At 38.5% G+C, this 27,168-nt stretch overlaps 1 protein-coding gene across 2 annotated transcripts in view; it reads right to left on the bottom strand.

The window, feature by feature from the left end:
• The window catches only part of NBAS (NBAS subunit of NRZ tethering complex), a 337,182-nt gene that overhangs the window by 27,903 nt on the left and 282,111 nt on the right, over nt 1–27,168 (bottom strand). For both annotated transcript variants that reach the window (XM_046661718.1, XM_046661719.1), the window contains exons 45-48: nt 26,809–27,027; nt 23,707–23,909; nt 21,540–21,629; nt 10,837–11,032 (exon numbers count right to left, since the gene is read on the bottom strand). In XM_046661718.1, coding sequence (XP_046517674.1) covers nt 10,837–11,032; nt 21,540–21,629; nt 23,707–23,909; nt 26,809–27,027 — 708 coding nt within the window. The remainder of the gene's footprint in view (nt 1–10,836; nt 11,033–21,539; nt 21,630–23,706; nt 23,910–26,808; nt 27,028–27,168) is intronic.

Raw genomic sequence — 27,168 nt, 5'->3', positions numbered from 1 at the left:
CCCCACCGATCTACGCAGTATTTAGACCAGTACCTGGCACCCAGTAAGTACTCAATAAACAGTATTATTACTATTAATTATAGTAATGTATTATTATTAGACAAGAAAATACAAAACAACATAAATTATGATTACGCACATTTCTGAGTATTTATTACATAGAAAATATAAAATTGTGCAAATAGTACTAAAGTTTAAATATTAAAAGTAGGGTAGCTATTTTTCTGGCAGATTTTCCCATTTGTATGGCAGAGAACTAAAGAATAAATGCAGTTATTCAGAGAATTTTATCAGTACTTGATCTTGCACTGCTTGTAATAAAGGCCAAAAGTGTTGTGGAGAAAGCCCGAAGGCTCACACAAGCTTCCTTAGCCCACGCGAAGGGGAGAATACCCACCACAGGAAGGGTGACCTCATAAGGAACAAAAGTGAGAGACTGAGTCTTTCCTGCCTTTGCCTCTAGGTCTGGTGATGAGCACAAACTTAGTCTCTGCTTCTCTCCTGAGGCATATTTGGAAAATGAGTGCCTATTTGTGAACTGCTCAAGAATAAATGGTTCTCAACTGCCATAAAAAGTCTCCCCTAGGGCATAGCAAACAGACCCTTAGGATGAGGGGAACCCAACGAAAGAACAATAATTTATGTTCCCAAGGGGTTTCCAGATGTTTGGAAGCTGTACGTGTGGGTGCATAAAATAAACACATAGAAACATACAGAAAAGGCTAGCAACTGCAATTCTGAGCCATGTTTTACAGCATTCTACTTATTTTTATTATATCTCTAAACACAGAAATTATACAATAAAACATCCCATAATCACTTCCCATAAGTGCTATTGTAACTTCAACACATAACACATATTTTCATATGGCTAAATATAATATTTTATGAAACATTTTTAAATGAGGCATATGAAAGGGGAAAATACTTTGTGTTAAAATAAGGGGAGGAAAGATTTTGTCTTACAAATTTTTTCTCTAGGATAAACAACCAATCATGCCATATGAGCTCCTATGGATATATGTATGTTTGCTTTAAAGAACTGCTATGGGGGGCTGGCCCCGTGGCTGAGTGGTTAAGTTCGCGCACTCTGCTGCAGGCAGCCCAGTGTTTCGTTGGTTCGAATCCTGGGCGCGGACATGGCACTGCTCATCAAACCACGCTGAGGCAGCGTCCCATATGCCACAACTAGAAGGACCCACAACGAAGAATATACAACTATGTACTGGGGGGCTTTGGGGAGAAAAAGGAAAAAAAAAAACAATAAAATCTTAAAAAAAAAAAAAAAAAAAGAACTGCTATGGAAGCTAATTTTTTAAGGTCAAACTTTGTTTTTTAGTTAAAATTGATGAAGTATTAATAGAACAATTCACAGAGCTGGAGATCTTTTCACTGCAGTGTATCATTTAGTGTAAGCCACTTAATAGCTCTGTGACCATTTAAAAATACCTCTCCGAGCCTCAGCGTTTTCATATGTAAAAATAAGGTAATAACACCTAACCTATCAGGTTACTTTGAGAATAATATAACATTACATAATACAATATAATACACATACAGATACACACACCTTTATAGGTATCTAACACTGAGTTAACACTGAGCTGCTATGGTGGCTACTAGTATTGGCAGTTCATTATCATACATCACTGGCACATTTCAGCACTGAGATACTGTAGAGATTTCTTTACTACTCTGAGACTATTTCCTCATGTGTTGAATGGGATGATAAGAATACCTATGGCAGAGGGTTATTAGACCAAACTCTAATGCTCAGGCCATAGGACATTGGAAGGCTCTAAAAAACACAAAAACTAACAGTACACGTAGCATCTTCTCAGCTTAAGCAAAAACTGATTTCTGCTGTAATGTTCAGAGTTTTTATTTTGACTCTATTTTTTTATTCTAGTTAGAAGTTATCCAAAGAGACATCTGCACAGCAGAAGAAAATGGCGGCCATTGCGTTATGAGGCTTCCTACATATCTATATATAGGATATCTATGCATCCTCCAAAATAAAAAGAACAATTAAAAAGAAGAATTAAAACTACATAAAATCCGTACATTCAGCACAATTATAGGCCAAGAATGTCCAAACTTCAAAATATCATAAGATAAAAGAAAAAACACCAAATGATCTCTCACATTCCATGTAAATGTTTCACATATTCAAAAAGTCGATACAAAACTGAAATAAACAAAAATGGGGCAGACCATACAAAGGAAATAAAATGAATCTAACTGTACTATAAGTGAATAAGATAATCACACTGAAGGTGGTACGTGTGTGTGTGGGGGGGGTGTGTGTGACAGAGAGAAAGTGAGAGACAAGTAACCTGGAAAAAGAATATTTTTCAGTACTATTACTCCAAGGCTAAACAAATATTCTACACAAATATTCTAGCTAGTAAGTGAGTTGGAATTTCCAAAACTACTTTATGTGTACTCTAGGATTAAGCAAATAAATATATTGTGGATAAGGAGAGTCAAGTCTCTCACTGGCAGAGAAAGGAGTCTACAAATAAGAAGACTAGAATAAACTGTGTGGAATTGGATTAGAATTGGAGGTGTCAACATGAACTTATGTTTTTTAAAGTGAATACAGATATAGAAATAGATGTAGACACACATGTGTTCTGTCCACTTACAGAATCTAGAAGCTATAACATGACAGTAGCAATGAGTACATCTAGCACACAAGTCTTGGTTTCTAAATACCATTCTTTATTAAAAGAATCAAGGCTCCTTAAAGTCAATGACTGAATACAGAGCTGGGCAGGGAAAGTGCAACAGAAGTCTCGAACATCTTGTTGTTCAAACAATGATGGGCACATGTCAAAAGGATACAGGAGAAAACTTGAAGGGAACTCCCAATGGCCAAATCTGGGCTAATTTAAGCAAAAAATAAAGATGGTAGTAATGGATTACAATCATAGAACAAAATGAGAATCCCGACCTTGTAGTGATGTAAATAAATAAATGAATAAATGCATATAAAACAAGAGAACAAATGACAGAAAAAAAATCATCTGGCAAACAACACAGTGGTAACTATCTCAGGCAACAATCGTCAATGCATGCTAAAATGAGCAGGTGAAAGTATGATGAGAAACAGAATGTTTGCACAATCTCTAAGTACCTGCCCACAGATATTTATTAATTACAAAGGGGAAAATGACAATTCGAGGGAGAAGAAATATGGTTGACACCACCTCAATGAAGTGATCAAAGTTTACACTACTAGTAACAGCACAAATCAACAACACATATCTCCTGATACAATGCACTGAGAAGGACACATAACATCACTTCTGTGGTATTCTTACCAAAAATGCAAAACTTGAATATATGAACAAAAATCAAAGTCAAATTCAGTGACATTTTACAAAATAATTGGCCAGTGCTTTTTAAAAAATGTCAAGGTCATGAAAGGAAAAAAAAAGAATGAGGGAACTGTTCTAGATTAAAGGACACTAAAGAGACAAGACAACTTAAGTGCACATGTGATCTGGATTAGATGTGGACCAGAAAAAAGACACTAGTGGGACAAGTGACAAAATCTGAATCATCTGTAAATTAGATAATGGTATTGTATCAATGTTAGTTGTTGTTATCTGAGATGTTACTATCTGATGAATCTGCATGAGAGTACATAGAATTCTTTGTATAATTTATGCAATTTTTCTGGTAAATCTGAAATTATTTCAAAATTAAAAAAAAATAAGAGAAGTTATGCCCAGCTACCTCATATTCCCACCAATCTCCTACGTTCAAACACTTGTATTTTTCCTGCCATCTTCCGTGCCCCTTTTTCTTCAATTTTTCTCTCTAATCCACGAAAGGAAGGAAGAGACAACACTGTTACACAAAACATTAGGAGCGTGACGGCTGAGGCTATCATGCCTCTAAGCACACGGCACTTGGATATGATTATCCCACTACAAACAAAGCCGGTCTGGGCGTGCACTGACAGCAGGAGGAGGGTGCCCCGGGATGGAGGGAAAGCAGTCGCCATCCAGTGACATTTACTACACTCAAGTGCACTTGCTAGGAAGTGGCTGCAGTGAACTAAGAAACACAGAAAGCTATGAAGAAAGTCTGCCTGTGTGAAGGGGACAGAGCCTCCCTATGTCACCACACCCCTCCAAAAAAGTGTTGTTCAGCATTAAAACATATGACTGACAGCTCTGAACTTAGTGTCTTTCTCCACAAAACTGGCTTGTCCTCCTGTATCTCCTCGCAAGTTAAGGAGTACCGCTTCCGCCCTAGTAACTTAAGCAAAAATCAGAGGGGCACCAAACTTGTTTCCGTTCCCCACTTCCAAAGCAGTCACCAAGTCCACTGGTATCAACTCCTTCAGCTCACTTTTCTACCTTCTTTTATCTTCACAGATGCTATCAAGTTCAGGGCCAAGTTCAGGCAACTTGACCATTGCTTTTGTCCCCTAACTGGTACCCCTCTAGTCCACTGTTCATGCAAAGGTCACAAGGCTTCTCCTAAAACACAGATGTGATCACATCACTTCTTGGCATCTCTCTTCCGTGTGCGTTAGCAAGAGCAAGGTTAAACCCAACAGTAAACTGGGGGCTCTTCACAGTCTGGCCTGCTTCTTTCCAGTTCCATCTCTCGCCTTCACACCATACACCCAGCTGTGCTGAACTCAGTTCAAGAATCACCTCCTCAGAGCAGTCTTTCCTCACTGCCTCCAGAAGAACGACTACATGCCCTCCCTCAATCCTTATGCACTGTGCAGACTTCTACCACAGTGCCTAGGCATTTAGGGCATTTACTTTCTTGTTTACATATCTATGTTCTCCACCAGACTGGAGTCTACACATGAACAGGGTCCATTCACCTGGACTGGAGTGAGAGCTTTACAGGTATCATCCTATTTAGCCCTCACAACATCTATATATTATTTCTATCTATAGATGAGGAAACCGAGGTTTTGAGAGGTTTAGTAACTTTTCCAAGGTTGCAGAGCTAGTGAGTGGTGAAACTGGGATGTGAATGCAGGTCTGTGTGGCGAGGAGCCCAAATACTTGACTACTAATTGCTTTGTCTCTTTTTCTATCCGCAGAGTGTAGCATGGTGAATGGTTCATAATCTACGCTTGAAGAATCTTCAATGAATATTTCACTGAATGTTCTGTTTGAACAAAAGTTATTACGCATGGCGTTTTTCAGAATATTTTCATTGAGCAGCAGTTAACATATACAATGCTATGTATTGAGACAGTGAAAAATGCTAAGAGATGAAGCAATGCTTTCTGTTCTCTGAATCAAACCCTGATTTCTCAAGTCTACTCACGTTCAATCCATGTAAAGTCAGAGCAGAAAGAGGGAAAGACCAGCAGATGGGAAGAAGTGAGGTACAGAGCGAAGAACACAGGCTTTGGAATCAGACAGAACTGGGTTTGAACTCCAGTTCTATGATTCACAAGTTGTGTAACCTTAAATAGGCCATGTGACCTCATCTAAAATACAGAGTAATGTGCACTCAATATGCATTCCACAGTCTCCTGTTCTCCCAATGATGCCAGAGATGAGAGGGCAAATCTTTAAAAGAAACAACCCATTATTCATGAAGAGAGACCTCAAGGTCTCCAAATATTTGCAGAACCAGTAATATGGATGCTCTCTCAACATTAATCATCTCAGAAAAAAGGCACATTGCACTCTGTTCTGACATTTCAGATCTCTTGTTCCTCTCTGGACAAAGATGCTTATGACTGGTTTGCTTCCACATGAGAAGCAACTGGCTGGTCCAGAAAATTACTGTCAGCAAAGTATGGCAATTTAGTAGAAAACAATATCCAATCATAAGCACCCAGCCACTCTGTAAGGCAGCCTTTCCATTATTCCAAGCAAATCGTTGTGTTTGCATGTAAGAGGGAAGCAGCGTGGTCTAATTCTTCATCATTCATGGCAAGGACATCAGACTGAAAGTCAGGAGTCCTGGCCCTGCATTTTAAAGCTGACCTTGGACAGTTTTTAAAGATTTAATAATCACCTATTCAAGAAATGTTTACTGAGTGTCTGTAAGACCCCTGTTCTCATGGAATTTATATTCTAGCGGAAGAAGAAGGACATCATATAATAGACAGACAGATAGATAGAAGGACAGGTAAGAAGAAATTAGCAGATAGTGGGAAGTGATGAGAAGAGAATGAAAATGGTGATAAAATAGATTGTGACTAGGTGGCTAAGTTAGATGCAGTCATTTTGGAAATAGTGACATTTAAGCTAAAATCTAAGGAAGTAACTTCCTCTTTCTAGACATCCATATCCCTTTCTATAAAATGTGACTACTGAACTGGGATGCTTTTGAAAGTCTCCTCTAGTTCTAGGAATCTGTGATTTCATGGCTATTAGGGATATATTATAAGTATGTGTGCAAATATATTTTCAACATCAAATATTATCCTATATTTGATTAAGCAAATCACTTATGGCAGTGAGTCTTAGCTTTGAAGACATTTAAGGTAACAGCAAATTCTTTGTAAGAATCTAAATATAGCTTTGCATACTGAACTTTTTCTGCTGTTCTTTATCTGAGCTCTGTCTGACAAACAAGTGCATATTTGAGGCTGGCCCCATGGCCGAGTGGTTACGTTCGCACACTCCATTTCAGTGGCCCAGGGTTTCGCTGGTTCAGATCCTGGGAGAGGACATGGCACGGCACATCAGGCCACGCTGAGGCGGCGTCCCACCTGCCACAACTAGGACCCACAACTGAAATATACAACTATGTACTGTGGGGATCTGGGGAGAAAAAGAAGAAAAAACAAAAAAGACTGGCAACGGTTGTTAGCTCAGGTGCCAATCTTTAAAAAGAAGAAGTGCATATTTTGTTAATGTTTTGGAAAATGAAGCCAAAGTGCCCTCTGATCAGAAGGGTTAATAAGTCCTTGATGTTTCAAAACAGGCAAAATATGTGAATTTGTAATGAGATTAGAAGTTGTCTTAAACTAATTCTTCCTGGTGATCACTTACAACCACAAATCTAGACAGATTGAAATTTTAAAAAGCAAACCTCTAAGCCACACATTCTTTTTTTTACATAAAAACAGATAAAAACCCTGAGGTGATGGGGTATGGAATTTTTTAAGAAAACATCAGTATTTTGACCCATATTTTTCATGCACCAGTTAACTAGAAAATTGCAAAATCTGAAAAACTCAGATAAATTGTACCAAGGGAATTAACACAATACACTCCTCCCCTCCCCCTCAACTCTCTTCTCTGTCCTCTCCCTCCCTCCACTCCCCCTTGCATGCTGGGGCACATTTCTGGCATGGAAAAGAAGGCCTCTCAAGCTGTTGAAAAATGAGGGCCTCTGAATTTTTAATTCTGTTAACTAATCATTAGAAAACTAGAAATTGCTGTCTCTCTGAGAAGCAGTGAGGTAGCAGGCTCCACAGACTCTGTGTTTAATTTTGCAAGAGCTGGCTGGTTTCCCAGCAACACAGTGATTTGTGGGGCCACTACTTTGGGCACCTCGAGGATAATTAAATATTAAGTCCCTCTTTGATGTATGCAAAGTCTGCCTAAGAGGATTACCAGCCACAGCAATGGTAGCAGTCCCACATTTTCTGGTAATTGAACATTGCAATATCATTATCTATTCTTATCTTTACTCTATAAGAATCCATCTCTATCCTTAATATTACCTTTGAGAATGGAGAAGAGGGTAGGGAGAAAGGAAAATGAGAGCCCGTGTAGTCAACATTTTGGGGTCTTCTAGGTGTCTGGGATATGGAGGAAGAAGACAGTTGAATGTGTGTGGAAGAAATGACAGATGAGGTAAGCAAACCATCCCTGTCTCCTCTAGTTCAAGGTTCCATTGTACATGCCAAGTAGCCAAGGCTCACAGTTTAAGAATCTTCTCCAAGATTATGAAACAAGAGTGGAGGGAGGATGAAGACGCCTGCATATGATTTGTCCACTGGCACCCTGATCCTTCTACCGCTCTAGTGAAAGGTAACACAGCTTTTCAAAAATAATAATGGAGATGACCTCAAATTTATACTATGGGCAGAGTTCTGTAACATTCCAGAACTTATTGCTGTTTCCATTCTGAAGCCACAATTTGTCTGCATTCATTTTCCATGTAGCAAGCAGTTATTCACAATTATAACCCAGAGTTCCCCACCACATTCGCTTGCCGTTCAAAATAAACTTGAATCGGCACTGCTAGGCTGACACAGATTGCTTAATTTTTAAAGAAGGAGGAAGAGATACCCACTGATTTAATTTTCTTTGTTTCTCTTCTTTTCTTGAGGAAGATTAGCCCTGAGCTAACATCTGCTGCCAATCCTCCTCGTTTTGCTGAGGAAGACTGGCCCTGAGCTAACATCTGTGCCCATCTTCATCTACTTTATATGTGGGACGCCTGCCACAGCATGGCTTGACAAGTGGTATGTAGGTCTGCACCCGAGATCTGAACTGGTAAACCCCAGGCCATGGAGGTGGAATGTGCAAATTTAACCACTGTGCCACCAGGCCAGCCCCTCACTGATTTAATTTCTTTTTTGAGAAGACTATAAATGAATAGCATAATTAAGCCACTATGGTAGTTTTCTTCGTTCCACTTCCAAATACTTTAAGAAACTCAGATCATTAACTTCCAAGAACAGGGAAACTGTTTTTATACAAGGGGAAATGGAAAGGGGGAGAAAATAAAGAGTGAGGGGGACATGAGGCAACTTTTACTAGAGTTAAGAGACATCTGGGAGAGATGTTTCCTGGAGAGCCTGAAACAGCCTGCAGCACCAGAGGAGACAGTGGGGAAATGAGGAGCGACACGGGGACCCCGGAAACAGCAGACAACAGTTTGCACTCAGTGAAATAAAGTCAAGTTGGCTTAGAAAAGTGCATGGAAAAGGAATCGGAACAAAGGCTAAGCCACCTTAAATCCTAGTTTTGGAAAAAGTGAAGCTACAAAGAAATTAAAATCTCAGGAATATCCGGAAATCACTGAAATCACATAAAAGCTGCAACTTGTTTTTTGAGTAATTGTAACACTGAGAAAAACTCAAAAGAAGAAACAGTGGTTATACTTATTATACCCGAAGCATTTAGGCCCAAATATCAAAGTGTACATTCTAATGTTTCAACATGACAGATAAGATGGATGTTTTCCCCTTTTCCCGTTTTCCACGTTGTTTCACAATATTTTCGGTATATAGACCTGACATAACATGAAGTGAGGCTCCAACCAGAGAAACCAGCCTCAACATCCTGCCAGGCTCCAGCCATCAAGAAAGATGAAATTGAGCAAGGTTGAGAACTTGGAAAATGGAACTTCTGTCAGTAAAGTACATAATAGAAGGAGCATTCATTCGCTTCAGGACGAATCAGAATCTAAAGGTCCATGTGGCAAAAACGACATGACCTAACTTAGAGCTGACCTCAGGGATGCTACGTGAACCTTCATGTTGGCTGAAAACAAGCACACTTCTAACATCTACCTTGCCAGGTACCTGGAATATATTTTATAGCCTAGTGCATTTGTGTTCATAGACTGCTCTTTAAAAAGGCTGTTAGTGGTCTCTTGACGCAATTCAAGGCAAAATGTTGAAACTAAGTAGGTTGGAAAGGTCATAGTGCCTCAGAGAGAGTATTATTCAGATATTAGCAACTTTTAATACAATTCATTTCAGCAGTTTGGCAATATTAGAGAATCTTCATAAGTCTTTTTTGAATCTCAAATTCTCTAACTCTGAAGAATAGATAATAATATTTACCTATTTATCTCATAGAAGGAAATAAGAATATGTAAGATAATTATGAAAATGCTCTGAGATGAGTCTCAAGATATTAACATTTGATTCATTTTTTAAAAATGGAATTCATTGTTATTTAAATGTAGTAATAAGGATATAAATATAAATTATAAAATAAAACTTTAAAATCAGAAGGTAAATCAAGTTGGAGTCAGACTTCCAGGAAACTCTTTTTTGCAAATTAGATTATGTGGGAAGTCTTATTTTCTAACTTTTATTTTCTATGCTCTATTCTGCATGCTAAAGCACTTGATGGAGGTTACAGACTTTTAGATACTATGTGTTTAGGACGCATCAGTTTAGAATTTGAGCCAAACTTCGACAGCCAGCTTATTCCTTTGACTTAGGAATTAGCATTCCAACTTATTCAATCAACAAGCAGTTAAGCTCTGAGTATATGCACAACACACTTACAGGGATTCAAAAGACGATAAGCACATCCCCCAGGGCTTCCAAGTTTTCATGGTAGTGGGGAGACAAAAGTTTTAATAATAATAATAAAAAAATAATTAAAGCTCAAATGTGTGGAATTCTAGGTTCAATTAGGTTTGAAATGATCAGGAAAGGTTCCAGAGAAGATGGACTGGAGAAGGATGGTAGGGAGAAACTACGCTCTTGTGTGTCTGCTACATTATGTCTATCTGGGTACAGAAGAGAGGGTATCTGAGCGCCTGGGCAGAGCATGAAAGAAATGAATTAGCTCAACTGCACACTGCATTTCCATTTAGATCTGTATTTCTCCAGGGAAGGGTGAGCCACCATAATTAAATGATGCTGTGAAAAATCCTGACTATATCTTATGAAGAGAAAAATGATACACACATTAGGTGAGCGGGATATCATCTACTAGGCATATGCATATTCAAACATACAGAAAAATAAAAACAAACTCTGTCGTAACCACTAGATAGCTGGACTGATGAACATATCGGAACGTTTGCATTAGCAAGCTGATTATTCACTTGAAAGTAGTTTAAAGTAATCCAGAAATGACCTCTAATCATTGTTAATAGGGAAAATATTCAGTAACAAGTCAGATGTTCCCTTACCTGTCTCTGGGGCCAAGCGGCTTTGAGAATGGCTTCTGTTCTAAAGAACACGAGGAGCTTGCCGTCCTCCTCATTCAGGTGAAAAGACTGTTCCAAGATCTGCAGCACGTGAATGCGGGGCCTCACGGGCAGGGAGTCATCAGCACAGAAAGGCCGCAGCCACTCCAGCAGGTCCTCAGAGGAAACCAGCTCTTCCCTGCAGGCCAGAATCAAGGGTTAGCGAAAAACGCCTAAGTCCTTTCTTCTTCCAGGAACCGGATGTGGTGATTGACCTATATACACTTGTTTGTTGAATGACTTTATTTTTTTCCTATTGAGAGGAAAAATTTAGGTTTTAAATGGCTTATAGTAAACCATATCAGGTATATAAAACTATGTAAAAGGAATGTAATTTTAAAACAGTATCATATTAAAATGAGTTACATAAAGCAGATAAAAAGTAATCATTAATTAACATATCCTTAGCTACTCTATTTCTTACACAAGTTTAATAAGTAGCATGGCTTATTTTTATTAATGATGCTAATAATGCCAGACATCATTCTAGTAATTTTATATAAACTATCACTAGTTGATAATAACTATGCAAAGTAGATATTATAAATTCCACTTTATTTAAAAATTATCTTCCATCTTTATTGAGATATAATTGCCATATATTATTAGTTTAAGTGTACAACATAATGATTTGATAGATGTATGTACTGTGAAATGATTACAAGTTTAGTTAACACCCACCACCTTGAGACAGTTACAAAATTTTTTTTTCTTAAGATGAGAACTGTTAAGACCTACTTTCTAGTAACTTTCAGATACGCAATATAGTATTGTTAACCATAGTCACCGTGCTCTGCATGTAAATCCCATTTTACAGATGAGGAAATAGGCTTCATGGAAGTGATATGATATGTCCCCAACATCTATAATACTGCAATATGGCCCCAAAGCCCATGTTCCTTCTACCGCTTTTCTCTGTGATAGATTTTCAACACGCAGTTAAGAGTACCAAATTTTATACTACTCCAAAGATAAAATAGGAACGCTTGGTTATTAAAGAAAGGTGAAGTCTAAAAGGAGTCAGGGAAGGGGACATTTTGTACAACTTTCTGTCCAGTATTAGAATCTCTTCTCTTGTAACTGCAAATGGACTATCTCAGGAAAACAACTTATTTGATGATGATGGCAATGAATTATCATCAACGACTGTTGAGGGGTTCCTCAGAGAGCAGCCTCGCTCCCACAAGGCCCTGGAGATCCATGCTAAAGTACTGAGTTACACAGGTTTTGTTGTAACCAGATCCTTAAGAGGCTTCCAGAAATAAATCATCTAGACCAAATTCCATTGTTTAATAAGACCACAAGAAATTTTTTTAAACTCCTGAGAAGAAAAGAATTCTACAATGTCACCAAGTAGATCTCTTAGTATGCATTCCATAATATAGTTGCCAACACAATTTTATGGCAATTTAAATTAAAAAACAGAATACACTATTTGTATTTAGGAAAAAAGAAATTACAAAACATTGTGGACAACTGGCTTAAGCATTTCCTAAATTTATGAAGTCATTTGTTAGTTTTACCTATGAGTGTCCTTCTTAAGGAGTATTAGAAATGGTAAATTGGAGTACAAAAAGGTAGAATGCCACAAATATTTCCTGGATACATACTATGTGCAAAGTAAACAGACTGTATCATGTGGTGGAAAGAGCATTTTTTTGGGAATCTGATGGACCTGTGATTCCTGGCCTCATCCTTTCCTAACAACTCTGGACAAAAATCATGAATGTCATGGAGAAAAGGGAACCCTCACACACACTGATGGTGGGAATACAAACTCGTGCAGCCACTATGGTAACCAGTATGGAGATTTCTCAAAACAGTACAAAGGGAAATACCACATGATCCAGCTATCCCACTACTGGGTATTTACCCAAAGAACTTGAAATCAACAATACAAAGAGATTCATGCCCCTCTATGTTCACTGCAGCACTATTCATAAGACCCAGGATGTGGAAGCAACCCAAGTGCCTACTGACTGATGAATGGATAAAGAAGATGTGGTATGTGTGGTGTATACACACATACACACACACACACACACACACACACACACACACACACAAATGGAATACTATTCAGTCACAAAAAACACAAAACTGTCCCACTTGCAACAACATGGATGGACCTTGAGGGTTATCACGTTAAGTGAAATAAGCCAGACAGAGACAGACAAATACCATATGATTTCACTCATATGTGAAAGATAAACACAGGGACAAAGAGAACAGATTAGTGTGCACTGGAAGGGAAGGGGGTGGGGGTGTGGGCAAAAGGAGTAAAGAGGTGCATATATATGGTGATGGGAAAAAAAATCATGAATGTCATCATTCCCATTTTATAGTTAAGTAGACAAAGGTCCTGAAAGTGTGTCTCTTGGAGTCCGTGAAACCAAGATAATGTATATAAAGCACAGGGCATAGTATGTGACACAGAGCAAGTACTCAATAAATAGTAACCATCAACATCATAATCATCATCATTATTATTATCACCATCATCAGAGCACTAGTTTGTACTTGATGATACAGAGATGAAAAATTATATGGTCTCTGCTTCAGAGAACTAATAACACAATGGAACAGAAACTCTTTAAAAGTGACTATTCTCCAAATTGCCAATATAATATAAATTTGAACAATTGTTTTGGAGGAAGAATGAGTTGAATCAGGGAAGGCTTCAAAGAGGACAAGGCATCTGAACAGGATCATAAAGGATAAATGGGATGTATATAAATTAAAGGTGGGGAAAATATAATCCAGACAAAGAGAACAGTAAGAAAAAAGGTGAAAGATTTCACAGCACATTGCATGTCCACAGAGAGACTAAAGCAAGGATGTGTGGCTGGTAAGTTAGAGGGGAGAGCTAAGGTAGGACAGGTCTCCTCACCTGGACGCCAAGTGCCTGCACACAAGGCTGAAAAGGTAGTGCAGTTTCATGCTTTGAAACAGGACCTACAGTTGTCAGACCCAGATTCAGCTCCCAGACAGTGTTACATTGACCAAGAAGTCACATAACTGTTCTGAGCCTCATTTTCCTTATTTGTAAATTTGAGATGGATAACAACCCCTTACTCACGGGGTTGTTGAGAATTAAACAAACACAAAAAAATAAAATAATACATTTAAGGTACATAATACACTATCTGGCACACAGCTAAGTACTTCAGTTAGTGGCAACCATTAATATTGAGGACATTTGGTCTTGTTTGTATGGAATGGGAATGACGGAGGATTTCTGAGCAGTGAAACATGATAATCATGTGAGTGATTAAAGAAATGTGCAGGCTGGGGCCGGCTCAGGCCTGCAGCAGTCAAATCAAATATAAGTCAGGAGGAAAAGAATTTAAAACACATTTTTGGCCTTGAGTCTAAGCCAATTTCACATAATATGAAGCTGATTTTTTGACCCTGTCACCCAAGTGCCATGTTGTGGGAGAGTAGGATGAGCTAAAACAGGAAGAAGCTGGAGTCATGATGACCCCTGGAAGTTATAACAATAACCCAAGACCTCAATATGGTGAACAGGAATGAAAACAATATTAATAATAACAACTTATGAAAGATTACTATGTGCCGTGAACTATATCACTTCAAAACTATCTTTCTTATGTATTCTGTTACCAATTCCAATTTGTAGATGAGGAGACAATCATAGAGAGGTTTAATAACTTGTCCAAGTTCATAGCACTACTGGAGCCAATATCTGAACTTGGACTATCTCACTGCCTTGTCAATTACTACACAATGCTACTGAACCAAATGGGGGCATATTCCAGAACACTGCGGCAGTAGATCAAAATCATTCAGATACTGATGTGCTATAGAAAGATTATTATTACAATGCTGCCCAAGTCATTAAATGGAGTTAGATTCCTTTTACATTAGAACTTACTGTGCGGTTGATAAAATTTGATATTTTGGAGGGATCTGCTCTAACTCTTGGTTGATAGTCCAAATACATAATAAAATTATGAGAACTCATTCCTAAAACAGAAACACTGTGTTCTAGAAGCACCATGTTCTAGGTGAGCTTCACTCTATTTCCATGTGAATATTGGTGCTCGGTGAGCCTACAGAGAAAGGAAAGGTAGCTCTTAGGAAACTCTGCCGAGGACGCTGACTAGACACTGGCTCCTGAAGTTCTTAGCTGCAAAATAGTTTACATTCTGATCTCAGCTTGAGTTTTTAAAATTCAAAGTCACTCTCAGGATTCAGCAAATAGACATATATACACAGAGACAGAGAGAGGAAAACAGAGAGACTACAAGAATTCTGATAAAAAGTTAACACTTGGTAAATCAAGGGGAAGAGTGCATAGGTCTTATTTTTTCTATCCTTGCAACTTTTCTGTGTTTTAAAATTTTTCAAAATAAATAGGTGGGTGAAAAATAACCAATTATGGCTTTCATAACGTAAAAAACCAGAATGGGAAGATGGAAAGCGATTCCATTTTTACAGTATTTTATGAAGGCAAGGAGAAGATTTAGTAAGCTTAGGAATAAAAAGAGAACATTATTTCAAAACATATTTACTTATTATAAAAGTTACACAAATGATTTTTAAAAGTTATACCATAGATAAAAAGGGAAAAATCTCTCAATAGTGTCACGGTAAATACATAGATATTTGCTTCCACCTTTTGCCTATAACAAGGACTTTCTGTGGAGGAGGTCATTATACCGCACAGGGTAATTTAGTACAATACTTATAGTAGTAACTACTAAAGGAAAATTGCACACATTCACATAATCGGTTTTGGCCCAAAAGATAAGGAGTCATCTGAAATATACAAGTAGCTCTATTAACAGAAAGAATAACAGCATGACAATGACAACAAAAATATGTTCATTAGAAGATTAATTTGAGAATGTGATCTTCTATTATGTAATGGAGCATGAGAGGACATTCACAAAATATAAAAGAATGGAAGAGAAATGTCAACCAAATAAAGGCAATTATTGAATTAAAGAAAAAAGAGAGCTTGAGAATAATATTAGGTAATCCTTGGTAAGAGTTTTGAGCTTCCGCCTGCAACATATATACATAGATAACCATACATACATACATACATACATACATATATAGATAACATATACAGATAATCCAACCTTAAATTTAAATGGTTTAAGGTATACTAAAAGAGACAGTAAATATGAAAAGTAATCTATAAATCATGGTGCACTACATGAAATAAAATTATTGTTCTTGAGAATGGGGGAAGGAAAGGCTTTTTCAAATAAGAAAAACACAAACCTTTGCAATTTCTTATAAATACAAATGTCACAGAAAATTTGAACGCCTGAAGGGAACATAAGGTCAATTTGTCCAATCTTCTATACAGAAGTTATAAACTGGCAGAGAAATTTTTGTGTTGGCTTGCACGTATACGCCAATGTTTCAAAATTTAAAAAATTTTACACACAACCAGAATTTCCCAGTTCCCCTTTAAAAGTTGGAAGATAAGGACACAGTTGCGGCTGCCTCCTTTTGACAAGGCCTGCGCAGGCTCTCGAGTTCCCTTCAGCCTCCACTGCTTCCTACCTTCCTAACCCCAGTCCACTTTGCTCATTTCCATTACCTGCCTGGCCTCAGCAGGAAATGAGTTCGCAAGCTCTCCTCTGTAAGATGCTAGGCTAGATTAAGGAAAGGAGAGGGAGAAGAGGAAGGGAGGGGCAAGCAAGTAAATGTAAGTGAGCTAACAGTGAGAGACACAAATGCTCAGAGTCTACCCAGACCCCTTAACTCAGTTAATGAACTGATCCACACACCGTGCACACTTTCCTTGCTACAAATGGAGCTGGAAGGGCAGATATTTCCCAAAATAATCTCTTCTACTTATCAGCTCCCATGAAATAACTGGGACAACTGGCAAGGAGTAAGACAGAACTGCAAACAAATGAATGCATAATGTGTTAATGGCATTGCAGTAGTATAACAAGTGTGATTTTTTTCAAATAATTATCATAATCAAGTTATATTTTTAAAAATTTCTAGAAAGGCAATAATTTTGGTGTGCAAACAATTCCTATTTCAAATCTTAGCTTTTGATACAGACTAGTAAGCACTTTGTGACTGCTCTCAAATATATGCCAATCCAGAATATCTTCGTGAGGTCCCTTTCTCAGTAAAAGCATGGACACATCTTACTGTAACAAGACAGACATGGCGGCTGTGAAGTCATAAACACAGTCTGACGTGGTCCCAAGAAACCCTGCAGAGGTAGAGTGGAACTGCCACCCTGGTTGGTGACCACAACTTCCAGCAGGGTTCAGTGTTACAGAACATAATGCTCATACACCGTGTGTGCTTAGAGAACATCTGATGATTTACTTTGCCTCACAGAGCATGAAGAGTAAGAAGAAATCAGATTCAATTTGCTCTAGTGGGTTTCTTTCTTTTTTTCTTTCTTTGTCTTTTCTGTGCTTTAAAAGTAATGTGAAATCCTAAAGTAATACCAGAGTTCAATGAAGTCTGAATGATCTGACACTGTTCGATATACTTGAAGCTTTAAGACAGCTGAAGCTGCTACTGTGATTAAGTAGCTCTTTAAACAAACAAACGAAAACTCCTTAAATACTCAATAGTTTTGAAGGAAACCTTTTTTCCTTTTTGAAGAGTGCACAGAATAATTCCTCATTAACTTTCTGTTTTCTGAGTGGATTTAATTCTGTACATCCTCTTGAGAATCACTAATATACTGATTCATGCTTGTGGGTCATTCCTGTTAGGAAAATTTTTTAAAGGTGTGTGAAGACAGGGAGTAGAAAAGGAAGTAAGGCCAAGGCAGAGAGAAGCAGCTGGAAGAGGTAGGAAAGCTGCTGGTAGTAAGGCCTTAACACCTTTCTACTCAAAGGTCAGTCCACGGACTAGCTGGCACTTGGGAGCTGGTTAGAAAGGCAGAATTGTAGGCCCTACCCAGATCTACTCAAGTAAAATCTATATTTTAATAAGATCCCAGGCAAGTCCCATGCACAGTGATGTTCTGGAAGCACAACCTTACTGTCCATTGCTGGCTCTGTAACATCAGAAGGCAATGAAATACGGTATAGAAATTCACAGCACATCCTTACGTCGGGGAGGTAAGCTTCATCTGAGCTTCATTTCCTAATCTGTAATAGTATCTGTATGACAGGGTTGTCTGGAGGATTGAGCTGCTGAACAGCCCTTTCCAAGGTCTTGGCATAGAGGAACAGGTGTTCATAAGTTTTTTGTTTCTTAAATGTGTGATGGTATTTTCTTAATTTCAGGTTTAATGAATATATTATTTTAGAACATTATTATTTTAGCTATTGAATTAAAAAATATTTTTCTTAAGCAAACTAACGAACTAATTCTTACACAAACTAGAAATATAGATTATATTCTCAAAACATGATATTATAGGCATACTTAAATAATGGGAGACAGCATACACATGCATAAAATAAACTTAATATGCATGAGTCTCTGAATGATTAATTACCTTAATCTCATCTTTAATTGTAGACATTATAACAGGTTTTTGACACTCTTTCAAATCCCTAGAATACTTAACCCTGATGTCTGGAGGCAAGAATGTGATCAAACTGAAAAGGAAGGCTGTCCATGCAGGCGGCTGGAGGCGCCACTGGTGGCCTTTCTAGATGGTGCTGTTTTATGTGACTTACACTCTGCACAGGTAAAAGAAGAGAGAAAAGGGCCTTTACGGGCGAGGCAGGAGCCGCAGTTAAAAGGCAAGTGATATCCATACCAATAAAAAAAGGCAAGGAGGACATGCTGATAATGGCATAAACTGTCTAAAACGTAAACACAAAACCAAACACTTGGTGGTAGCCATTAATACACACATCCAAATTCTTACTTTTCTATGCAATGTCCCTGCCAGGAATATTATGGGATGGTGTATGCCTAACCTAAGAGAGCACGTGAGAGTGTGTGTGTGTGTGTTTGAAAGATAGCTGACAATGTGTACGAAGAGAGGTGGCTGACGATCTAAACGCATCCACCGAGGGCAGTGGATGTTCAAGTCACAGAGCTGGGACTGAGGGAGGCTTGTTATGTCACCAAGAGGGAGGGGGAGGGGCACAGAGGCCTCACATGGCCCCCTAGAGGGTAGGCAATCTTGTCAGGCCAAGTAATGAGTGAGTGACCTGAGAGGGTTACTTTAAAAGGGCCTGAATCCCCACGTCACTCCATGGGAACTATCTGGAAAACAGTCTCCCCCGTGTGACTCTGCCAGGCACACTGTTGAAAAGGGGAATTGAAGCCAAGGGTAACAGATTTAACCCTGTGGATTCAAAAAACACTTGCCGGAAATAAACGTTATGACTTTGTCTTTCTTCCTTTTGTTCTTTTTTTCACTGAAGTTTCTCTCTCTCTTTTTTTTGTTAAGAAGCTTTTGTTATTCTGTGTCTCTGGAATAAGAAGTAGGATCTTATTCTGGTTCTCCATTCCCTAATGTCTTCCCTTTGGAAACCAAAGCTTAAAAAAACAGTCTGCATTCAAGAGACCCAAGTTGCATTCTTCTGTATATTTGGCTGGAACTTCACTAAGAAAAACACTGCCTTCTAATCTCCTTGAGATGTCTCCAGTGGGACAAGACTGAGGGACCCTACTGCAAGGGGATTAACGCAGTGCTTGTTAAGATCCCTTTCATCACATGGGGCCAGGGGCCAGGTCAGCATCACCTGAAAGCAGCGGCCCTGCCGACAGCAGCTCACCAGGGAGCCGCTGCCTGAGAACTGACGGCTGTGATTAGAACAGCAGCAGTTAGACGTATCCTCTAGAAAGTGGCTGAGTGTTTCCCATGCAGCATCTCTCTGCCTGCTCTGCTATCTGATGCATCTGCAGCTGCTCAGGCAGTTACCTCAGCCTGGAATACCCTTATCCACCTCCTCCTTCTAACAGACTCTTACTTCATAGGCCAGAGCCAAGGTCACCCCTTGTGTATTCTGCCCTGACTTCCCTAGGCAGAATAAACCACTCCCTCCACCTTGCTTTCTGCATAGAACTTACTATTCCATAGTATAGTAAGTAGGGCTATGGGCAAGCTGGTCTCTCCTGCAAGACTCTGAGCTCCTTGGGGTTGGAGGTTATTTCTTACGAATATCTAACTCCTCATGACTTAGGACAGAGCATGGCCCACAGTAAATGAGCAGAAAATAAATAAATTTCTCTTTAGAATAAGAGGCCTAAATTAGCCACTGCTGTAGCTGCCTTACTACTTAAAGACCACAGGAGAGGGGTTTAGAGAACTGTGCAAGGCAAAGGGCAGAGCAAGCAGAGGGTCTTGTTTGCAATGCTTTTCCCCATTCACCTCTATGGCGTATCCTTTATTCTTTTACTCAGACCGTGGGCACACAGCAATGTGTGGAAATAAACTATAAAGGCATCTGGGAGATGAACTACGATTTAGAGCCAGAGTGGAATCCTGGGTCTATTTCCAGGTCTATGACTCTGGGAAAAGTCAGTTTCCCTCTCTGAGGCTTTCTATCCTCATCTGAAAACGGCAACAACATATACAGCCATCAAAAATAATAATCATTAGGGGCTGGCCTGGTGGTGTAGTGGTTAAGTTCACGTGCTCCACTTTGGCAGAGGGTTCACAGGTTCGGATCCCAGGCACAGACCTACACACCACTCATCAAGCCCTGCTGTGGCAGCATCCCACATACAAAATAGAGGAAGACTGGCACAGATGCTTTAGCTCAGCAACCATCTTCCTCAAGCAAAAAGAGGAAGATCGGCAACAGATGTTAGCTCAGGGCCAATATTCCTCACCTAATAATAATAAAAATAATAATAATCATTAAATCTACAAAGATAAATAGAAAGAGTTATAATAGCAAGTAAGTAAAAGAAAATAAAAGTGTTCATAGATTTTGATTAAAACTATACAAAAATGTACGTGTACTGAACAATAACTAGAAGGTAATATGCAAATAAAAACAATTATATTACTGAATGGAAGTATGTGGAATTTTCTCAAACACATCTTTATTATTATTATATAATATTTTCTATTAAAAAGAGAAAATTGGGGTGAGGCCTTACAGGCTGACCTGGCTATTAGACATATGAAGATCTTTGTAAATTCTGGGAAGTACACAACTGTTAATTTGCTCTTGCTATTATTCCTATTGCTACCATTGCACCGCAATGAGAAAAGTCTTTCAAAAACTGGCATCAGAAACGTGCCTTTATAGACTTAATGAAGCCCGTACACTCTCAGCACTCAGAAAAGACAGAAGACATATGAAGCTGTGTAAAAAACAGCATAATATATACACTCTAGGATTTTCCAAGCGAATCAGCACAGTTACCCTCTTGGGGATGTGAATCCCTTCTCCCCCAAGAAGCTCGAAGCAGTTCCCCTCCCCGGCCCCCCTAGGAAGGGGCTAAGACAAGAGCATGCTCTGCAAGGCACACAGGGCTCAGGGAGAGGTGAATGCCCTGCTAGAGCTGACAGGCAAGCATACAGCTGGGGAATCCAAGTCCACGTGCACAGCCACTCTTCAGTTATACAGAAAATCCTAGGCTCTTTCTTCAGAAACGCCTAGAAATGTTGCTTAGCCTTGGGAGCTTCATAAATATGGATATTAAAAGTAATTCCAAGACTCTGAGGAAAGCCATTAATGAGATACACAGAGTTGTTCCCGTCTTACCCTTTGTCCACACTCGCACGGACGGCTGCAACAACACCTTCGAGGACCTGGAGTGGGTCCCCTGGCCCACCGAGGTCAGCACTGCCTCCACTACAAAGGGAAAGAGAGAAGAGCCGATTCAGAAGAGGGTTACTCAAGCCTCAGAAATAAGCTTGGCATTTACGCTCAGATGAACCTAGTTGGACCCCGACATAGCATACGGCCAGCTCACAGCCATCGGGGGCTACGTAGTCAACAAATGTACTGTGCCCGCTACTATAGGCTGAGGATACGGAAATGAAACATTTTCTGTCCTTAAGGAGCTCACACTCTAATATATCCTTCTTTTCTTATCAATAGAATAACAAAACCTATTCGCATGCTGTCATTCAAAAAACATTCAATGAACATCAAATACATGAGTTATTTTAGACATTAAATATGAAATAATCATCTAAATTCTCCAGTTGACCTTTTCTTCAAGATACTAATTTTTACATGGTACTTTCCAGGTATCAGGCACCGTTAAGCGCTTTACAAACATTCTGTCATTTAATAATCCCAACAGCCCATGAGACAGGTACTAGGACTATGCTCATTTTACAAATGTGATGTCTAGAACTCCAGCGAATTTTGAAAATGCAACAAAGGAAAAAGAAGTTTTAGGTAAGTTTTCTGAATAATGTAAGCAATATGATTGAAATCAACTGCTGGATTCAGTTACTTTCATGCCTTTGTTATTTTATGCCCACTAAATTTTCCTAACTTCCTAAAGTAAACGTTATGAACATTGTCAACAGAAATTTCTTTTCCTTTGAAAAAGAGGTAGCTGAACTTCTGATGTTCCCTCTCCTTCCACTGCTGAGATTGAGTTCACATTTATTCAATGTCTTCTGCGTGCTAAGTATACTATTTATTAGACCAGAACCAAATCTTTAGCATTAGAACTTGGGGCAGGGAAGGAGAGAGAAGTGTAATTTCTGTCAGAATTTTATAAATGTAAAAATATCATGTCATATTTTATTTCAATTATTAATGAAAATGTGCAATGTTTCGGAAATCAACTAAATTCATCAATGCACTAATTTTTCAAAATGTTTATTCTTGTGAGCTTCATCTAAATCTTGATTTAAGAAACAATAAAAAGATAACTATGAATCAAAAGGTACAAAATGTGGCAAACAAGTATCTGTCATTATCTGAAAGAGGAAAGTCATTCGTATAACCACCACCAACAAAACATAATGTTAATAATAGAACAAAGCTTTATTAATTTGGCATTTGTTATTTCTTAGAAACGTTATGATACTTTACTTCTCTCTCTATATATAAAATTACCAGATACCTCAGAGCATTAAGGTGAAAGCAGTATGAGGTTGGGTAGCTAAATTGATAAAGGCTCATTTGATTTCGGTTCAGCTGCTGAAAACTGACATGCATTTAATCAAAAAGTTCCTCAAGAGCAATACAGAATTACAAAGAATGCTTAAAAGGAGAATAAATTAAACACAACTAAATCTTTTAGCCTAATTGTATTATTCACAGAAAGCACTTGATGCTTTATTATTTTCTTAGCTTAACTTCCCCCCCTTTCTAATCCTCTTGGATGCACTCCTACAAAGACCAGCAGATCGACATAAAGCTGGAATTTCTCAATTGCCAGTTTTATGCCATTAATTGCAGGTAAATAATGTCCTAAGACACTTAACAGATGTCTAACTCCTTCAGTATATGATTAACCTTGCCTTCTGTACTTCAAAAGGATCTTCTGAGAACCATTTTCCCACTGCTACACAGAAGGGGAATTAGAAAAGGCAAGAGCTGAAAAAATCCACATTGAAGTCACATGACAGTCTGACACTTAGCTGCTTCACATGCCATTTTGGCCTTTCCCTTATTTCAAGAATAATGTAGGGGGAGGAGGTGTCTAACCAGAAGTTAGCTAGTTTCTTGACATATTACACACAATACCAATGATCAAACATTTTCTTGGTTCTCTGTTCTCAAGACACAAGAATTTGGGAAATCTAATAAAAATCTCCTTCTCCACTTCTGTAAAGTACTTCATAGTTTATAAAATGCTTCTACATGCATGATGATATTTTATCTTCATAACAACCATAAAACAAGCACTATTATTGGCAAAATATCACCTCAGGTTTTCCTCAATGACTATTTTATAGCTTACCTCAATGCAGAAATTATTTTCATTATTGCACTCTGTACTATATCCTTGGGTGAAATGTCAAGAGGGCCCACAGCCACCTCTAGCAGCTGCTGAATCATTCTTAGAGGCTGACCATCTAAACACATGGCCACAGCTTGATCATGAAGTTTCCCTTTTTCTGATCGGGACAGATCATAGAGGTTACTGTATTTCTGCAGCGTCTCCTGCAAAAACATGGTATTCAACACCTAAATATCCAAGAGAAATTAAATGTCTACATGTACATAGCGAAGCATATTTAAACGCTTCTCAAAGCAAATACATTCCAACCACAAACCAGACTGAAGAACATGTAGTGTTCATTAGGAGCTTGGGCTCCAGGGTCACCAAGCTTGAGTGCAAATGCTTGTTTTACCATTTATTACTCAGTGGGCCTTTGTGATCTCAAATATCAGTATCTGTAAAGTGAGGATGAGGACAACAGGTTCTTGTGAATAGAGGGTATTGTGAACATTAAATGAGATAATAAAAAAGTGAGTCCTTACAAAGTAATGCTCATTAAGGGCAAGTTTCTCTATTATTATCCTTGTGCTACAACCACATAACAGTTATGACTGACTGAACATCTAGTATGTAAACCCAGGTATTGTACGTATGTTATTTAATTTAATGCTTAGAACAATTCCGCAAGGAGTTATAATTAGCTCCATTTTATCAAAAAGAAAATTGAAGACCAAAGATGTCACGTGGAAATATATGCCCAAAGTCACACACCCTGTCATTAAGGGAGCTAGGATTAGAATACAAGTCTCCTTTCCCCATCCACCATGTCACACTGCCTGTCCCTCTTCAATAATATCTGTAAAAACTAATGCGACAACAAATAATTCAAGAAATAGGACACAAACTATTTTTTTTCATTATACCAAATACGGTCACTTAACATTAATAACACCTTCCAAGTTCTTTATCATTTCGCAAGTAATCCTGAATATACTGTCTGGTCTTTCAAAAGAACCATGTGAAAATCTAAACATTGACCAGAGATTTGATGATATCAAAAAATTACTATTAGTTTTTTCAATTGTGGTAATGTTGTATTGATTATGTTTAAAGGGACCTTTCAGAAATAAATATGGAAGCATTTATAGATAAATTGAAAAGATGACTGGGATTTCCTTTAAAATAATCCACTGGAGCGGGGTGAGGGCAGGTAGGGTATGCATGAAATAGGATTGCTCACGTTTCGATAATTGTTGAATCTGAGAGTTGGGCACATGAGAGGTCGTTTACTGTTCTCCCCATTGTGAAACTTTCTATTAAAAAAGAAATGTGCGTGAGTTCGGTAGGGTAATTACTAGCGTCCCTACCGAGACAGGGGGGAACAGAGGCTCCACAAGATGAAGGCCTCTAATTCAGACTGCACCAACCGTCTTGAATATATCAGATGTTCTTTCACTGGGGATATTACTAAAGAGGTTACAATCAAGGCTCAAACTTAAAAGGGACAAATGTACAAGGATGAAGGTTATTTCCAGAGTTTGCTATGAAAGGTGCCGTAATAAAATCAAATAACATCCAATTTAGGAACCATAAGAGTCCATTACAGGCCATCCACAGTCTGACTGAACAGCATTCGCAAGTAGCCATTTGGTGTTTTTAAATCACAGCCTAGTTGAAACAAATGGCTGTTTTTGTTACCAACTCTTTCTGCTCTCTACTCATTGAAAGACAGACCATGTTCCCAGGAGAGTGATGACAATTCTCCAGATTTACATATAATATATCTGATTAAAAAAATAAATAAGAAGTATTTTAAAATTTTTATACGAATAAGTATAAATCCCTTTTACTTGAAGATTCAGAGTTTACCCTCGTTCTTGTAATTATGGACTATCAGACTGTAAATGTCAGCAGGATAAAATCCAGACTGGTAAAGCCAATTTGTTCCCTGCAAAGGCTTCTATATTGCTCATGCCATTATTTAATGTTATTCATTAGACAGGCTAATAGGCATTGAAAAATACAAAATGAAATAAAACTGCTTTCAAACTTGAATTCTTCCCATTATCTTTTCCATGAGGGGTGTGCATTTATGTGTCTCATACAAATTTTGGAGACTTCCATTTGTTTCATTATCTGAACTCCTCTCCGCTGAGTGATCTTTCTATTCAGGCATATTTTTTTACAAGTAAGAACATAATTCAATAAACATGTAAGGTCTAAGAAAAATAAAAGAGGAGGTTAGCAGCCACTCACAGGATCATTTACCATAGCATTAAAGGGGCAAATGGAATATGATTTATATATCTAAACATTGTCTCCACCTATATGAAAACAATTTACTTATTGATTTGTCAACTGTTCAGTTATGGAAAGGAACATCTAAAAATCCCACGACTGTGTTGTGTGTGACAATATAGAACAAAAGTGCCGAAGCTACCGTGGGTTTCTCCACGCAGCCTTACGCACTGGTCCTCAGACCCCCTCAGGGCAGGGGCTCCCGTCTCTCACAGAGCGCTTTTAGAGACACTATGAAGGTCTCAACTAGAAATCAACTAGGAACAATTCTACTAGGCAAAACATTCACATCGATAATAAAGTATATTGGAAACATGCAACATAAAAACAAGATGAGAACATACAAAACATAATGTGCCAAAGTAGGCATGGGTGGCTATTTCTGAATTTTCCTAAAAATTAGGGGAAAAAAATCTTCCTTATTCAGTTGGAGAGCAAAACACCTACCAGCTGGAAGTGCAGCTTGCAAACCATCATCTTTTCATCATTTCTCAGCTTTAGGGACCTCTCCCTTCACCCTAGCACCCATCCTGGGTTCAACGCAGGCCCCTCTTCTCCCACCCCTCCCCCTCCACATCTCTCAGCTCCCCCAGGTTATCGATTATGTTAAGTGGCCTAAAATCCTTTCTGAAGAAGTGAGAACTGAATTGACAATCAAGTGATAATGAAGAGGCTAAAGGACAGAGGTTTGAGGACCATTTTCAAGGTATCTGCAAGACTGAAAACCCAATCAAAACAACTAACCCAGCTTTAAAGGATAAATGAAAGAATATACTGATGTTATCTGAGTGACTGAACATATGCAAGTGCTCATTTCATTACCTGTTCACTATTCTTCAGAGAAATGATGAAGCTGTGGTTGAGGGTTTCCAGGTGAGCAAGTGATTTCTCCAGATGATTCAAAGCATCAGCATAGGTCACTCTAGAATCACTAGCTTCTTGAATGTCTTCTTCTGAATTTCTTTTCCTTGGCTTCTCAATAAAATGTTTGACTGTCTTAATAGCCTTTCTAGTCATCTCTTTACGTGCTTCCACAGATAGCTTTAAAAAACAAGGTATTAAACAACAGTGAAACAAACCAGCCCTACGTTATTGTACAGTTACGCGTCACTTAACAATGAGGATACGTTCTGAGAAAAGTGTCATTAGGCAATTCTGTCAGTGTGTGAACATCATAGAGTG

Source organism: Equus quagga, chromosome 5, assembly GCF_021613505.1.
Source record: "Equus quagga isolate Etosha38 chromosome 5, UCLA_HA_Equagga_1.0, whole genome shotgun sequence".
In the NCBI taxonomy this organism is placed as follows: Eukaryota; Metazoa; Chordata; class Mammalia; order Perissodactyla; family Equidae; genus Equus; species Equus quagga.
Note: the sequence above shows the minus strand (reverse complement) of the source record. Positions and strands in the feature narration are given on the sequence as shown.